This window comes from Emydura macquarii, unplaced genomic scaffold (assembly GCF_026122565.2).
Source record: "Emydura macquarii macquarii isolate MOO-44397 ecotype Brisbane River unplaced genomic scaffold, CSIRO-AGI_Emac_v2 contig_587, whole genome shotgun sequence".
Taxonomy (NCBI): domain Eukaryota; kingdom Metazoa; phylum Chordata; order Testudines; family Chelidae; genus Emydura; species Emydura macquarii.
In genome coordinates, this window is record NW_027130724.1 from 2,979,658 (window position 1) to 2,996,166 (window position 16,509).

Sequence of the window (16,509 nt, forward strand, 5' to 3'; positions counted from 1 at the left end):
GTGACTTCCCCAAGGTCACACAAGTTGTCTGTGGCAGAGCTGAAATGTGAACCCAGGTTTCGAGAGTCTCAGTTAAGTGGCCTAACTGCTGGAACGTCCTTCTTCTATAACTCTGGCTAAGGAGAGTATACCCTGTATTAAAACAAATGATCAGTTAGCCAATCTGAACTAAATCCAATCACTGTCACAAGCGGTGGACTTTCTTCTTGCTGAAAAGACCAGGATCTCTGCAGACTCCCTCTGCCCCTACAGATTTGGCTTGAGTTTGCTCTTGGCTTGGTGAGATTACATTTCACTATGTCTTTAACTGCAATGATTGTATCACTTCTTATTTCTGCTGTGGTGTTTGAAAGTAATTTCTCATAATGGGGTTTTCAGTACAGAAGGGAGTGTGAGAAATCTAATCTGAAACTCTCTTCTCGATATTCACTCCACTTGGCAAACCTTACGGGTAATCTTCTGTCTTGAAGATTATTCTTGGGAGGGGTTCTGTGTAATACATGCTTTTTGCTTTGTGTTTTGCCTAGAGTCCTCTGCTCCTTTACATGCTGCTACTGGTGAATTCCAATCTAACAACATTTCTGAAGCTGCTAGTGGCTTCTACCATCTTAGTCCTTGTTCTGTTGCTTGGCAATATAACAGTGCGCGGTCATTTGACATCTTACATCATTGGTCTTTCTTTTCCTCTGTCTTTAAAATGCATTCACCATCCAAAATCCAGCTCATCTTCTGGTGGGAGACCGAGAGTCATATAAACAGGAATGTAACTTTGTTCCCTTTGAAAAGGGTGCAGAATGACAATGCCTTGCATTCACTGGGGCTTACCTGGGTAGAATGTCCAAATCTGAGGACCTAAAGTTAGGCCTCGTCTACACCCAGGTGCAACCCTGATTCACACACTGGTAGCTAGCACTGGTAGGTAGCACTAGTGCTGACCCTTAAGTGCAGATCTAATGAGGCTAATCCTTGTAACCAAGGTAAATCCCAGTAAACTCAGCGGGTTCGAACCCCAGCTACACTGAGGCATCTTCCCTGCCAGGAAATGTATTCCTATCTTAAATTTGCCATCGAGTTAGCTGACACAGTGCTGACTGGCCAGCATAGGACAGTGCAAGTCCCATTCATCATCATGTCTTGGGTAAATCCTCCCCATGATAATACATTCTGCACAATGCAGAATGTGACTTAATTCACTGGTCACTGCAGAAAAGGGCAAGGTCAGCGTTGTGCCAGCTAACTCAGTTGTTAAAGCTTGTTCAAACATGATTACATTGCCTAGTGAAGACAAGCTCTTGGTGGTTGACGCTACAACAATTGCTGGACTCTGGCTGAATCGAGGCTTTGTCTGAGTATAGGCAAGCTCTGAAAAGTCCAAATCCCTATTTTAGGCACTTAACTAAAAGTTTAGGGCTGAATTTCAATGGGATTTGGGCACCTAACTCACTTAGGCTGCTTTGAAAATCCCAGTCAAGGAGCTGTCAAAGCCATGTTTGAAAATTTTAGCCATGATGCTTTTAGTTGTTTAATAACATAACCAACCCCCCCCCCCCCCCCCAATCATTCCAAATATTCCTGTGAGATGTTTCTAACATTTTTATAATGGAAAGTTATCACAGTATGGTTTCCCATATGCTGCAATAACTGAAAGCTAACCTGTGAGACATGGAAACGGTTCTTCAGTGCTTCATTAAGGGATAGGATATGTATTTGTGTGAGACTAACTGTTTTTGAGATACCTCAGAAAACATAAAAGAATGGTAGTTTTCTGAAGAGCTACATCATAAAGAGTGTTATAGACACCATAGACTTTTTTGTACAGTATATTCTTTAGCTGCCTTATTTTTAGACCTGATATTTGAATCTAGTGATTTTACACTAGAAGTGTAGATCCCCTGATCTTTACCAGGGAAGAGCATCAAAACCATGCAGTGTGACATAATACTCAAGTGTGTACATCCTACTTCAGAATGAAGTTCTGCTTTTTTGGGTTGGCTATGGTGCTGTCTCTAATTGTTAGAAGATCAATCCTGTAAATAGAAGGGCAGAATGGATTGGAAATTGATCCATATAGCTTCCACTAGTGTCGTATAGTTCTCACGGAGATCCCAAAGATTTCTTTGTCACAAAACCTGCCACCACTCTGAAGTTTTCTGCTAAGCAAAAGCACTGGTCTCTTTGTTTGTGTGATGTCTCCTGCTCTGTCTTTCTAACACTACGGTACCAGAGTAAGTGTGAGACTTTCACTCTCATGACCACAGAGCTGAAGAAAGAGCCAGATCTTCAGCTAGGGTAAATCTACTGACTTCACTAGAGCTAGGCAGCCTGACGCCAGCTGGGGATCTGGAGTACCTGTGTGAATGTGCGTGTGTACATATATAGATGGGGTGAGGGAGGGGGAAGAAGGACAGTTCTTGCCCTGAACTCGCAATCCCCACAGTGCTATGCATAGCAGCCTAGCCGCCTTACTGCTATATTCTCAACGGCTTCTTGGTGCTTGACCAGAGAAACCAAAACACAAGCCAAAACACACCAGCTGCTGAACAGCCTTTAATCAAGTTTAGCAATAGACAGGCTTGGAACAAAGTACTGTATAAACTGCTTACATCAGTCATGCCCCATCTAGTGCCCCCACCCCACACTTCACACTAATACACACAGTGCCCTTGATTACATAAATTGCTTTACTGTTACTTTGGCAGTTTCTGATCCCTTCATTTACCCGTGAACCAGATTCAATAGCTTCCTTATTTAGTTGTAGGCCACACATGGAATCCACTCCACCACGCTGTCGCTTATAGAGCGGTTTCCTTGCCGTTGTCTACTTCATTTCTCATCCAAATCAGACAATTCTTCCTTCATCTCTGCAAGCCATTGGTTGGAGGCTGAGCAAATGTATTGGCCAGCCATCTGAGTGGCTTCTCTTGCATCGCTCTCTGACAAGCTGGAGTAGGACAAACAACAGGGAGGTAGTACAGGATCCCACAGGGGAAGTGGACCAGAGGGTGGCGATGAGATTGAGTTACAAAGTTCAGGAACAAAAGTCAAGTGAAACACCTGCCAATTGCCCCAAATTATTATCATCAGCCTGACGGCAGCACATTATAGTCAGAGTAGGTCCGCTGGTGCTAGCACACCACAAACACAAAATGAGAGGCAGTTGCTGTCCCAAAATGCTTTCAGTCTAAATGGACAAGATGGACAAAGGATGGGAGAAGGGAAGCATTATCCCCATTTTATAGATGGAGCAACTAAGGCACAGTGCGATTAAGGCCCTGTCTATACTGCAGGGACTATAACAGCATAGCTATGTTGCCATAACCCTGTAGCATAGACACATCCTACAGAGACAGAAGAGGCTTTTCCATCACTGTAGAAACACCGCCTCCTTGAGTGACAGTAGAGAAACATTCTTCCGTCAATGTAGCTTCATCCACACCGGGATTAGATTGGCATAGCTTCAGCACTTGGGGTGTGGATTTTCCACACCCCTGAGCTCTGTAGCTATGGCAACCTAAGTTTTCGTTGTAGACCAGGCCTATGTGACTTGCCCAAGCTCACACAGGAAGTCTGTGGCAGAGCCAGGACCCGAATGCAGATCTCCTGAGTCCCTGTCCAGTTCCTTAACCACAAGACCACCTTTTCCTCTCCTAAAGGGACAAGGGATGATTGATTCAATGCCAAAAAGAAAAAAATTGCAAGAGCCCCTTTGTTGCAGTGTCAGTAACTTTAAAAAATTAAATAAGAATGACCTAGCTCAGAATATTTCAAATTCAGAAAACCTAAATAAAGATGGTATAGAAATGTAATTCTTCTTTAGTTAGAACAGTTACTTTTCTACAAGAAATAGAAAATGGCTTAGTCCATAATGTTAGATTGAGCCTCTCTACAATCAGAGAAATATTTTTAATTTCCTCCCATATTATTTTGTTTTAATAACTACCTCATACAGCAATTTTTTAAAATCCTGGATCTCAAAGCTAGGTGTCAGATACAAATAAGTGTCAGAAGATGAACTTGAGTGTTGTATGCACTTAGATCTCCATAAACATAACATCAAAATTATCCTGAAGAATTGCATAGAATTTAAGTGCATTTATATGGCGATAGCTGAAACACAAGTTAGCATGTAGCTATGGAGTTGTGCCTGATACCTATGCCAACGACCTCTCATACATGCAGTCCTTGGCAAGATGACACCAAATATAAAAATTTGTGATAAAGATCCAAAATAAGGGACACAGTAACAATAAGGCACTCCAGGAGGAGATGAGGAATGATGCAGGTTTGATTTAGTTCAAAATGTGTTAAATTTTCTCTGGAGCAGATCCTCAACTGCTGTAAATCCACTGAGGTCAATTGAGCTGTTTTGATTCACACAGCTGAGACTCTGTCCATATAGCTTTAGTGTTAAATGTCACTGCTGATAATAGTGAGACACACCAAGGCTCTGTGCAAAGTTAAGGCTGTGATCCTGTGAATGCTTGCTCATGGTAATGGTCCTATGAGCGGAACCATTGATAAGTATTTGCAGGGTCAAGCGTCAACATTGAGTCTAAAATGAGTGACCAGTCATGAGATGTCACCACCTGGCATATACAGGATCCAGTTAATTTTCCTCTCTATTACACTGTCTTCTGGGGCTAACTATTACCTTTACAAGAATTTAACAGAGATCCTATCATAGTATTACATTTATAACATTAGACCTAAGGAATCAGGATCAGTTGCATTATAATTAACCCCTATTATTTCTAAACACTACAGACCTTCAGTGCCATCCCTTGAATCCATTGGCATAAAACTTGTCAGCTCAGCTGTGTATTTTTTTACTTGTGTTGAAGTTATGAAATAAAGGCCCAGTTCTGCAAAGCACATAAGGATAGGATTTTCCAAAGTGTCTTAGAGCCAGATTTCAATGGGTATGTAGGTGCCTAAAGATGGAGTTAGGCACCCTGTGGGATTTTGAAAAGTGACTAAGCCCATTAGGTGCCTAACTCCCAATTGAAATCAATGGGACTTAGGCGTCTAAGATGCTTTGAGTATTACTGAAGTGCCTAGGCACCTGTGTGCATCTTTAAATGCCCAAATACCTTTGTAAATCTGGCCCAACGTCATGTAGTCAAGAGGATTTGTGCTCCTAAATCACATAGATGCTTTTGAAAATCCCATGCTAAACGCATGCACAGCTTTGCTCCTGTGAATAGTTCTGTTTAAGCCAATGGAATGAAAAGAGAAATGTAACAAAATTAGATGCGTGAGCCTGGCTAGCCCCATTGATGGAGCATCAGCTTTGCCTGAGGGCCCAGGATTGATGCAGCAGTAATGACTAAGGGCCAAAGAAGTACTGTCGTCAGTCTAGTTAATTCTTGCTGGTAAAGCAGAAATATATCATACGTACCTATCGTTCAGAAAGTTCTGGTACAACCACATGAAGCAAAAGTCATCGTAATAGCTGCCATTTTCACGTCTGCTTGGTATATCTGTATGGATTAATCCTGGAGAGCCATCTGCCTTATCACTGATTGGGGGGGGAAGGGAGGAAGAATACAGTTAATGTTACGCCTGCCCCCCTCTTTTGGGGAACGTTTTCAAGCAAAAGCCGAGCTGCTCTGAACAAGATACTGTGATCTGAGTTGAAACAAGTTGGACACCTTGAGTAAAGTCAGTTCTTGAAGGTTACACTGATTCTATGGTATCTTAATAGACTGTGACAGTCTGTTTCCTTCTGTGTTTCCAAAGGATGTCATGCTCTGTTGGAACCACAGTGTTTCTTAACCCAGAGAAGTTGAGTAAAGGAAACAGCTACACCCACTGCCACAAACAAAACAAGTTCCCATACAGCTTGAGTCCCAGTTTTGTCTCGCTTATTTAGCCAGGACCACATGCTGCCTGGAACTCTTTATAGCACACACAACGAGAGTTCTGTAGCACTTTAGAGACTAACAAATTTGTTAATCTTTAAAGTGCTACAGGACTCTTGTTGTTTTTGCTGTATACAGAGTAACACGGCTACCCCTCTGGAACTTTGTAGCACACAGAGACAGTCAGTGGCTGAATAATGCACTGCAGGTAAGCATAGCACTGCAGGGGCTAATTCCATTGCGTAGTCCACAGAATGGCACAGGCTGCTGCCTCCTGCTGTGCTGCAGTTGTGACATGTAGAAGCAGTGACTTGGGCTGACTTACCAAGCTGACCTCCCCCGTACTTCCCTTCCTGATTATTGATGGGAAGTGCTGCAGCTGGTTGTGAAGGTTTATTGCTGTGGTGACATAAGTGAAGGCACATGTGCCATTGAAAATTATCGTACGTTTCTGGGGCAAAAGTTATTGGGCCTTTAATTAACTTGCTGTTTCTTTACTGGGAGCTCAATTCTGTTCTAAGGAGAGGAAGCCACTACAGCAAAGACAAATAGCAATGCCGGTAGATGCTTCCTCTACAACAGAAATCCACTTTGTTGCTCCTCTGAATAAGGACAAATTGTCCTCTAATCTCCTCCCATGCTACTGATGGCAGTAGATGTACTAGCCAGTTGTTGGGTAGGAGACTGGATATGCTCAACCATTAAGCCGGCATTCCTTCCAATGCTTTGCTGTGTAGTATGGAAGGATTTTGCCTAGTTCGTAGTATTGAAGCAAGAGGAATGATTTTTCCTTCTATGACCATCTTCCCCTTGCATACTAGCAGAAGACAGGCTATAGTTCTATAGCTGCATCCTGCTATGCTAGTGATTGTATTTTACAAAATATCACGTATACTTTGGGTGCTTATAAGTGCACTATAGGGGTCAATGAACCAGAGAGTGTGTCTAGCTACATCTCAGCTGGGGAATTGAAGTGGCAGCAGCCAGAGGCTGTTAGAGTTGTTATGAGTGGCTTATCTGGCCCCAATAATATACAGGATATGTTGACATAAATGTGAAATCCAAGACCTGGAAGAGAAATCTAGGACTATCATAACCTCATACAACACAACAGGAACAAAGGAATGATAAGGTAGAGAAACAGTGGCTTCCTTCTTCCAACATCTCTTATAAAACTGACCTTCTAAAGCATTGTAGACATTAGCTCTGGAGAAAGATGCACAGTATCCTTACATAGCCAGAGATACCATACGGGTCAATGGTCACAAATGGGAATGAGAAGGGGAGAAAAGATGAGGAAATAGTGATACCCAGAGAAAAGAACACCAAGTGATGGCTTGAGAAGTCCCTTAGTAGCACTGCCAGTGGGAGTTCCCTTCCCTTCCCTTGACCAGAAATGGTCCATGGCCAAGCACCATGGGCATCACTTAGTGAAGAGACCATGCTTGAGGCTTTGTTGTATCAAAACGGTACAACCAAGTAAAGAAACAATACTAAGTTCTCCCCTTACCTTCCTCTGAGATTCTGTACATGGCGCAGGAAAGCCCTTAGTTTAGTGAGCTTCTCTTTTGAGTTCAAGTCATTTTCAGCATGATCAGTAAAGCCAGGCTTTTCCATCTGCCCCTCCAGTCCAGATGATCTGGGGACACTAGTACACAAGAGGGCAAATATACAATGCCAAGGCTTATTCTTCAATATGCACATTAAATTTCTACTTAGTTCTTACGACCTTTCTCCTTCACTTGCCATCATTCCAGTTCTCAGAGACAATGACCTGATTGTCAGCTGGTGTATGTTGGCAGAGCTCCATTGAAGCCAGGTTTACATCAGCTGAGGTGCTGGCTTTTATTTGAGAATGGCTACACTGAAATATAGGACTGGAAGGGAACTCATGTGGTCATCTAGTCTATTTCCTCCACACTGAGGAAGGACCAAGTAAACCTAGACCAGGGGTTCTCAAACTGGGGGTTGTGACCCCCGCAGGGGGTTGCAAGGTTATTATGAGGGGGTCGCGAGCTGTCAGCTCCCATGCATGCTGGTAAGGATGGCTTGGCATGGGAGGGGTCGTCACAGCCTGAAATATTTTCAAAGGGGATCCCAGCAAAAAAAGTTTGAGAACTCCTGATCTAGACCATCTCTGACAGGTGTTTTTTCTAACCAGCTCTTAAAGACCTCCAGTGATAGAGGTTCCAGAGTCTCCCTTGGTGACCTGTTCCAGTGCTTCATTATCCTTGGGAGAAAGTGACAAAAAACTACTTAGAAAGCTCTTCCTATTATCCAACCTAAACCTCCCTTGCTGCAAAAAGCATAAAGCATCCCAAAATGAAGCTCAATAGATGTGCCGAATATTACCTTTGTAACAAGCGAAGATCAATATGTATCTGGCTCAAATCAGGCAACACATTTTCATTCAGATTGGCTTCTTTGGGTGCCCTTAAAATCACTGGTAATGGTCTATGGTGGTAAATTATGGAACTGTTTAGCAATTAGCTGACGTGTTGATTCAGCTCAGACTTTAACTACCTTGGCCTGATTTTTTACAAGGACTGAGCTCCAGCAAATCCCATGTAACTCCTCTAGTCATATGCTCACGCCCAGGGTGGTGATAGTGGGTGGTATTGCACTAGGCACCTAGAGGCCTTACTTAGATTGGAACCTTTTGCATTAGGCAGTGCATGGACACATATGACCTCACTGACTTCAGTAGGAGCTTGGGTAGCTCAACACCTCGGCTGCTGGAAAGAGACAGTCCCTGCCTGCTGTAGCCTCTAAAATGTATATAAAAGGCAAGACTTAACAGGCGGGGCAATGGAGAGGGCACTGGACTGGTGCTTGGGAGACCTGTATTCTGTGCCCAGCTCTGCTACTGACCTGCTATGCGACCTCAGGCAAGTCATTTCACCTCTGTTTCCCCACCCACCCTGTATCTGTCTGGTTTATTTAGACTGTAAGCTGTTCACAAACACTCTTGCTATCTACGAATGTCCAATGCCCAGCATACTAGGGCCTCTAGGTACTCCTCTAATATAAATTATATTCAAAAAGCAATGTTAAAAGAACCTTAAGGTTGCAAAGTCAAGCACTCGTAAACTAGGAAATGCCAGAATTAAGGCTGCCCAGACTCAGCTGCAGCTCTAGTGCAGCTTCAGAGAATGTAGTTATCAGACTCTGAAAAATCTCAGCTCACACACGCTCAGAGACTGGTTAGAAGCTTGTGACTTGGACAGATTTGGGTTGCTTTTCACAGGGAGAGAAAAGGCACAGTCCTGACAGCAGGGCTCTTCCCTTCCTCAAACTTCAGCCTGAGAATGGTGGTGCTTGGGCGTCTCCATGTTAGTATTTTTAACATGGGGAGAACAATGCATTTTCCCTCTAATCTCATTTTCTGAAATGGCCAAACCATTTTAGTTGAAATCTTTCAAATAAATATTCAGCCTGAGGCAGCTACACAGCATGGAAAACTTCAGCATGAATGGTTAAAGTTTGGCAAGGAATAAGCAACATGAACATAGAGTCCTCTGAGGAGAAGTGTTGGGCAACCTTAATAGGTGATGCCACCAGCCTAGCCTCTCATAACACACAAGTGAGCAGGTTCGTGTTGCAGAGGGGTGCCTGTACATCAGACACAGGGAGTCAAGCAAGGCTCAGCAGTAGTAATGAGTGGGCAGGAAACAATACTGAGCTAGCTCTGGTGTCTGAGGGTTTCAGAAGTGCATGGTGCTCTCTTCCTGGAGGATAGGGACCCTGTCACTCTGCATTCTGGATGCCGGTTTTCTGGCTGTAAACTGATGCCTGTGACAGGTTGAATTGCCAATAGGTCACTTTCCTTTCCCAAGGTATATATTTGTTACCTGCGCTTGTAGCCCACCAGAGACTTGATTAGTTTCTGAACCTGAGCGTTTCCTCTCATCTTGCTGAGTTCGCTGGTGAACATGCCATCAGAGTGCCTCTGAAACCTGCGCTTGGGGAAAGAGGGAGAAAATAAATGTGCCTGTCCTGAGGCTGCTCTTCCTGTTCTAAGGGACTTCAATTACATCTGTAATTGCTTCACAACCAGGCCTTCCTGTTAAGTATTGTACAAGTTAGGATCCTTCTCCCCGTACTGTGTACTGGGCTTTACCCACAGGATCAGAACATGAGGGACAAGCTGCATCTCTTGTGTGTATTGTTTATGCACTTATGTACATAACTGAAAAGGAACCGTTCTAGATTGGCATCTGGATTACTCTAGACCAGAGGTTCCCAAACTTTTCTTATTGCATATCCCTTTTGAGATCTACCAACTGCCTCTGTACCCCTGCCCTTCTCATCACTTATACTTTATGTGTTCCTCTTAACACTACCTGTCTGTAGCCAGCTGTTCATATTTCACTGTTATGTACAAATATAGTTATAGCGTGATGTATGCAACCAGAAAAAAAACCCTGAACTTAAAACTTAAAAAACCCTGACTAAGTTCTGAGCTCAGTTAGACTGGACAGTTTCTGGGCAATTGAACCCATGCCGTACGGTAATTGGAGGGGAGGATTCTATATGTCAGTGGCTCTCTATATCTTTGTTCTCAGATATATTTAGATAATAAACTCCCACAGAGTTTTAAAGCTCCGTCTGAGTAGCCTATTTGGAAACAATAAATAAATAAAACAAATAAAGAAAACAATTAATTAATAAAATCCATCATTACACACTTTCTCCCACTTACCCCCAGATCTCTGGGGGGTGTGCCTACCGCAGTTTGGGAACCCCTGCTAGATGACACATGATCAAGTCAGCTTTTCATAGTTAGAAAAATTAGCAATTTTTTTTTAATGACGATGCTGGTTTTTTCCACAGCAAAATCATCATCTCTTTGCACGTATTTCAAAGGAATTAAATGGTGTGTCACTTCCCCCTGTTCCTTAAAGATTGCTTTGAAATGTTGGCATTTGTATAAATCAAAGTTACAAACCTTGGGCTAGATGGGCACTTTAAAACCTACCCTGGTAAGTGGCCGTGTGCTGCTGTACTGTCTGTGGAGCGCACTCAGGGGGGTGGGAATTGTGGCTTGCAGATTTGCTCCATGGAGGAAGCAACCTGCTACTGGGCTGCACCATTAGCATCAGTTTACTTCCCCTTCCCATCAATCAGCCCAGCCCATGGGGGTTCAGAGCCAAGGCTGCACCCATTCCCTGCTCCTTCCCACCCCCACCTGCACAGGAAGGGGAGGACTGGCCTTGCAGAAGCCTCTCTCCCATTGGTGCTGTGACCTGAAATGTGAGTGCCCCATGCAGGGGAGTAAGGGAGGACCTTATCTGTACTGCAGTAGTGTCTAGGAGCTGGAGTCATGGACCAAGACCCCATTGTGCTAGGCACTGCCAAGACAGAACCAGAAATGGTCCCCACCCCAAGGAACTTACAGGGTAAGTAAACCTCCTGAGCAATAACCTTATCCCCCCAGATCGCCCTGTGCAGGCACATGGGACAAGTCAGGATTTAGCCCCTTAATCTTTCATGCTCTCTGCTTTCTCACTTGTTACCTCAGGCTAGGGATTGTAAGTGTACATGCCACACCTGGGGCTGGCATAGAAATCCCAGGGGGAAGGGGAAGTCCTTATTCCAGCCTGCCTCAGGCAAAACTCCCTCCCAGTCAGTTCCGAGGGAGCTACGTCAGAGTGAGCTCTGCAGACTGGATGAACGAGCTCTCTCTGGTTGCACGCAAGGAGTATGTTCCTGAAGCACGAGGGCCGGATTCTGCCCCATGCTGGCTGCCCTTTGGGCTGCTCTGGCTGCCAAAGATTTCACCTAGACAATTTGAAGCTGCCCTGAAGCAGCAGTTGGGGATTTCTGTGTGGAAGGTAATCACTGGTGGCTTAGCTGGCTTTATGCCACTTGTGCCTTGGCGCCCCCGGCACCTCCCCACTAGAAGTAATGGGCCATTGGGGGGGCCATTCCAGGGTGTGCCAGTTAGAACAGCCCTGAGATGGTGTTAGCCTTTGCAGGGGCTGGGCTGGGTTCTGGGTGCCGTCAGGATGCAGGTTCAGTAGTTCAAGGTGCGCGGGACCTGGCCCCTGCTTTGGAAACAGGCTCCAGAGAAGGCTGTGCAGTTTGCTGGCTAGTGTTTGATTGGCTTGCTCTCTAGATCCAATCTGCAATCCCTTTTCGAGGATCTTGTTACACTTCGGAGTTCAGAAGTCACAACAGCACCAAGCAAGGAAGAACCAGTATCTTTTTTTTACCTTTGATTGAGGCCCACAAGAGATTTGACTAACTTCTGCACATAGGCGTTTTCATTCATCTTGCTGAGTTCACTGTTAAATACCCCATCAGCATGTCTCTGAGTCCTGGGGGTTTAGAAAAGAAACCCAAAATGAGTGCAGTGCCTATGGTTTAGACGGGGTGGGTGTTTAAAACCATCACTTTGGGAGAGAGGGGAAGCTGGGAGAAAGGACCATAGATAGCCATTGATAGAAATCACAATTACCTTGGCCCAAAATGAGAAACAGGAGCATTCCAAGTAGGGATAGAGAAAAGAGAGTAAAAAGGCAAAGGTTCAAAACATAAAAGAGAAAAGGAGCAAATATTTAAAGTTTTAAAATATATTTTAAAATAATCAGAAAGTAAAAATGTCTTGTTCCTTTCTAGCTAGATGTATGTGAGCTCACCCATCACTATGTGTGGTGGAATACACCCCTGTATTCACACTCTACATACTAGTGTAATAATCTGTATAGAAAGTATGCCTTATGAGGTATCATTTGAAAAGTCATAATTTGCTGCTCAGTATTGTATGTGAAGTTATGCAATTTCCCTGTATGATGTTATTAACACATGTTCCAAACCCCACAGCCATACCCAGGCAGCAGTCAGGTCTGTCCTATATAAAGAAGGAATGTGTGCTTGCTTTAATTTGCATTTAAACAATAAACAGAGTCATCAAGCAGGGAGGGAAAACAAAGTAAGTTCAAAGAGGTGATAAAAACCAGTAGGAAATGTCCTTCCATAGAGACTCTTTGTCTCCTGGGTCTCAGCAGGTAATGTTTTCAAGAGGGGGACTGAAACTATAAAAAGGAGGGACAAACACCCTCAAGGCATCCCTCTCTCTCTCTCTCTTTCCTTGCCCATGACATTCACTGCAAAGGAAGCAGCCATTGGACTCTGGGAGAGAGATCCTGACCTAAAGAGTTTGGTCAGTAAGACAGCTGAAAGCATATGGTGAGAAAACTTTGCTTTGAATCTAATATAGTTTGTTAATATAGGCACCAGTAAGTGTTTTATCTTTATTTTTCTTGTAACTTTTATGCCTTGTTACTTGTACTCACTTAAAACTTTCTTTGTAGTTAATTAACTTGTTTTATTGTTTTATCTAATCCAGTGAGTTGAAGTGTCTGAATAACTGCACTTGGGGTAAGAAGTTGTGTGCAGGTTATTCCCTTAAAGGAATAATGGACTCAGTATAGTTGAACTGTCCAGGAGAGGGCTGGGCAGTACAGGACATATGTTTCTGGAGGAAAATCTGGGATTGGGAGTGTGTTAGGGTCACCCTGCGGTAGTCTTTAAATTGGGGAAGAACCAAGGTGTGGCTGATTGGCTGCAGCACGCACACAGACATAGCCGGGGAGTGATTTGCATGCTGGAGGCTGGTTGTGAGTAGTGCAGGCTGCAGGTTACCTCATTAAGGCATTGTAAAGGCACCCCAGGTTATAGGGAAGGGGAGACACAGCTACTCATTAGTCTGGTTTGAACCCTCATATGTCACACAATGGTATCAGAGCTCCTTCCCATTCCTTTGTCTTGGTGGGGCCAGATCCTCGACTGGTCTACACTGGCACAGTTCCACTGACTTCAGTGGAGCTATCTCAGTTTACACCAGTTGAGGATCTGGCCCATGTTGTCTACATAAAGCTGACTCCCGCTTACTACTGAGCCTTATGTGTACTCCTGTAAGTATTTCCATTGTCTTCAATGGGGCTGATCGCTGTAGTAAACATTTTGCGGAGGGGTATTTGGATAGGAAGCATGGTCCAGTGGCTAGGGAGCTAGCCTACGACTTGGGAGACCAGGGGTCAGTTCTGCCTCAGACTTGCTGTGTGATGGGGGACAAGCCACTTAGCCTTTCTGTGCCTTAGTTCCCTATCTGTAAAATGGGGAAGATACTACCCTATCTCCACAGGGGTGCTGCAAGGATAAATGTAACAAAGACTCTGAGGTGGTGGGGCGATAGGGTACATATAGGTAGCTGAGACAGATGGTATTTGCATGATGGGGCCACTAGAGTGTCTCTGAGGTGGGGACCCTCTATGCCTACGGTCTAATAAAGCACCTAGCAAGCTTTGGCATTATGTAAATCATGTAATGATACTTGGTGTAACAAAGAACTTCTTAAAAACAAAAAAGACACCTCACTTAAATGCATGTTTCACAATAAAGAAACATCCAGCGTGTACCTCAGGACCTGTAGGGTCCATCCCTCAGGGGCTCCACTTCAATGGAGTCAGACTGATTTACCTCATCTGAGCGCCTAGCCCAACCCGTGTTTTGTCAGCAGTTAGTTGGACTAAACTAAACTAATCTGCATGCTCTTAGCTTGGAATAAGAATATGCACACAGGGAGCTAGTGTAGGATAGCTACTGCGCTTTAACTTAATAACCTAGCTATTTCGTACTAATTTCCCCATGAATTTGCTGTGTAGACAAGACCTAATTTAGTTACAATGATGCAAATTTGTGTGTAGACACTTACATTGGTTGAAGAGTGGGTTATTTCAGTTTAGCTCATTCTGCTCTTACTGCCAAAATAAGAGTGTCTGCACAAAAACTTGCACTGGTTTAACCAAATTGGTTTAAAAACCAAACAAACAGCTGCACCTTCTGTATGTAGAAAAGACCTTAGTTTTCTAGCTGGTAGATCCTTAGAACAGAAAGTCATGGGAAGCAGAAGGGGGATGGAGTCCCAAAAGGATTCTTACCTCTCCAGGGGTGGAAGTGTTGCTGAGAGCTGAGACAGGACAACCACAGAAATAACTAGCTGCCAGAGTCCAGTCAGCAGGGAAGCCATGATGTCTCCTGAAACGAAGAACTAGGTTTCGTAAAATGAATGACCCTGTTATTTGTTTGGAACAATTTACTGGTTGTACAGCTCCAGATATTGCCATATTGCTACGGTAATAACATCATCATAATTAAATAAAGCAGTTCTTGCCAAGAGAGAGAGCATTCTATGAAACATAAATAATTTGGCCAGCCAGTAAATTACAAGTTGTTCATATTCTCTATCCCCCTAGTGAATTCACAGTGCTGAAGCTTTAATGGGGTGATTCGGTGCAGTATAGAATGAATAGACATCTGTGACACAACACAGCGGAGCACATTCCACTCTGTTGTAACGCTAGCTAAGTCAAAACTCCAGGGCATATATGTAGAAATGGGAGGATTTAAAAAAAACAAAACAACCCAACAACCCACCACTGAACACATTCAGCTGTCAAGATACCTAAAGGAAATCCAAGATAAGTCTAATATTTCCAACTGTCAGACAAAAAAGGATGTGCAACACTATAATTCATCCGCACAAGATGGGGACTTGCCAGTGCTTCTAGCCATGTGCAAGCATCAACTTGACTCTAGAAGGAGGCGCGCAGCCAGTCTGAACATCTGTACCTTCGAGGAAAATCTTGAGTCTGATGTTTATATATGTATTTTAAGCTTAAAACCCCCTCCGGAAAGATGACCCGCTGCAGTTGGAGCATGTAATGTTTCCTGGACATTGGTTTGTAGCCATAGCATAAATAAGGAAAGGTCACTCAGAGAAGGCAAGACCATAGGGAAGCAGGGGGAAGAGAAGCTTGTTATACTTGCGGCTGATGCACTGAAGGAGGAGGAAGTGGGCAATGACAGCCTGCAGTGAGTGCTTGGTATATGAGACGTTCCTTTTCGTGAGCTCTCTCTAGGCTGGCTAGAGATGTACTGGTCTCCCTGTGCCCCAGAATCCCACAGAAAGAATACCTCAACTTCACTACATTCCAGTTCGATGCATCACCCCTGAACCAGCAGGTGTTCAAACAGCTCCTGTCCAAAGCCCATGCCATCATCACAAATTACTTTAGCCTACTGCACATCTCATGTATGGGGATGTGACTCAGATATAATGTATGAGCATTGGCCCATTCCCCTTGTGTACAATTATTTTCTGTAGCCTGCTTCTGCAGCTGTCCCCATCCTGAGCTGTACTCGTGTTATACACCTGCAGTGTATAACAACTGCATTGAACTTACGCGTTTATGAACGGTTTCATGTATTCTTATACGCCAGTAGATGGCACACTTTCTATTAACTATATATATACCACAGTTATGTGTGTCTTTCACATCAACCCCATGAAACGTTCCCCAGTTTCTTTCTGAAGCTAATTAAAGATTTTACAAAAAAGGAAGCAGACCCATGCACTAATCTAGACTTTACATTGCTCATCAGTGGTGATTAGAGGGGGAGGATGGTCAAGTGGTTAGGATTTAGGAAATGTGGGTCCAAGTCCCTGTTCCACCATCAATTTCCTATTGTGAACCTGGGCAAGGTACTTAACCTCTCTGTGCTTCCGTTCCCATCTGTAAAGGTGTGCTGAAGATAAATAAAGATTGTGAGGTGCTCAGATACTGTGATATTGGGGCCATGC

At 43.9% G+C, this 16,509-nt stretch overlaps 1 protein-coding gene across 1 annotated transcript; it reads right to left on the minus strand.

Moving 5' to 3' along the window:
* Positions 1–2,544: 2,544 nt before the first annotated feature.
* On the minus strand, positions 2,545–14,895 carry SCT (secretin). Its single transcript, XM_067540380.1, has 5 exons — positions 14,807–14,895; positions 12,077–12,181; positions 9,717–9,817; positions 5,399–5,507; positions 2,545–2,941 (listed from the first exon to the last, which is right to left on the minus strand). The coding sequence occupies exons 1-5, from the start codon at positions 14,893–14,895 to the stop codon at positions 2,824–2,826; spliced, it is 522 nt and encodes a 173-aa protein (XP_067396481.1). The 3' UTR covers positions 2,545–2,823.
* Positions 14,896–16,509: the final 1,614 nt, after the last annotated feature.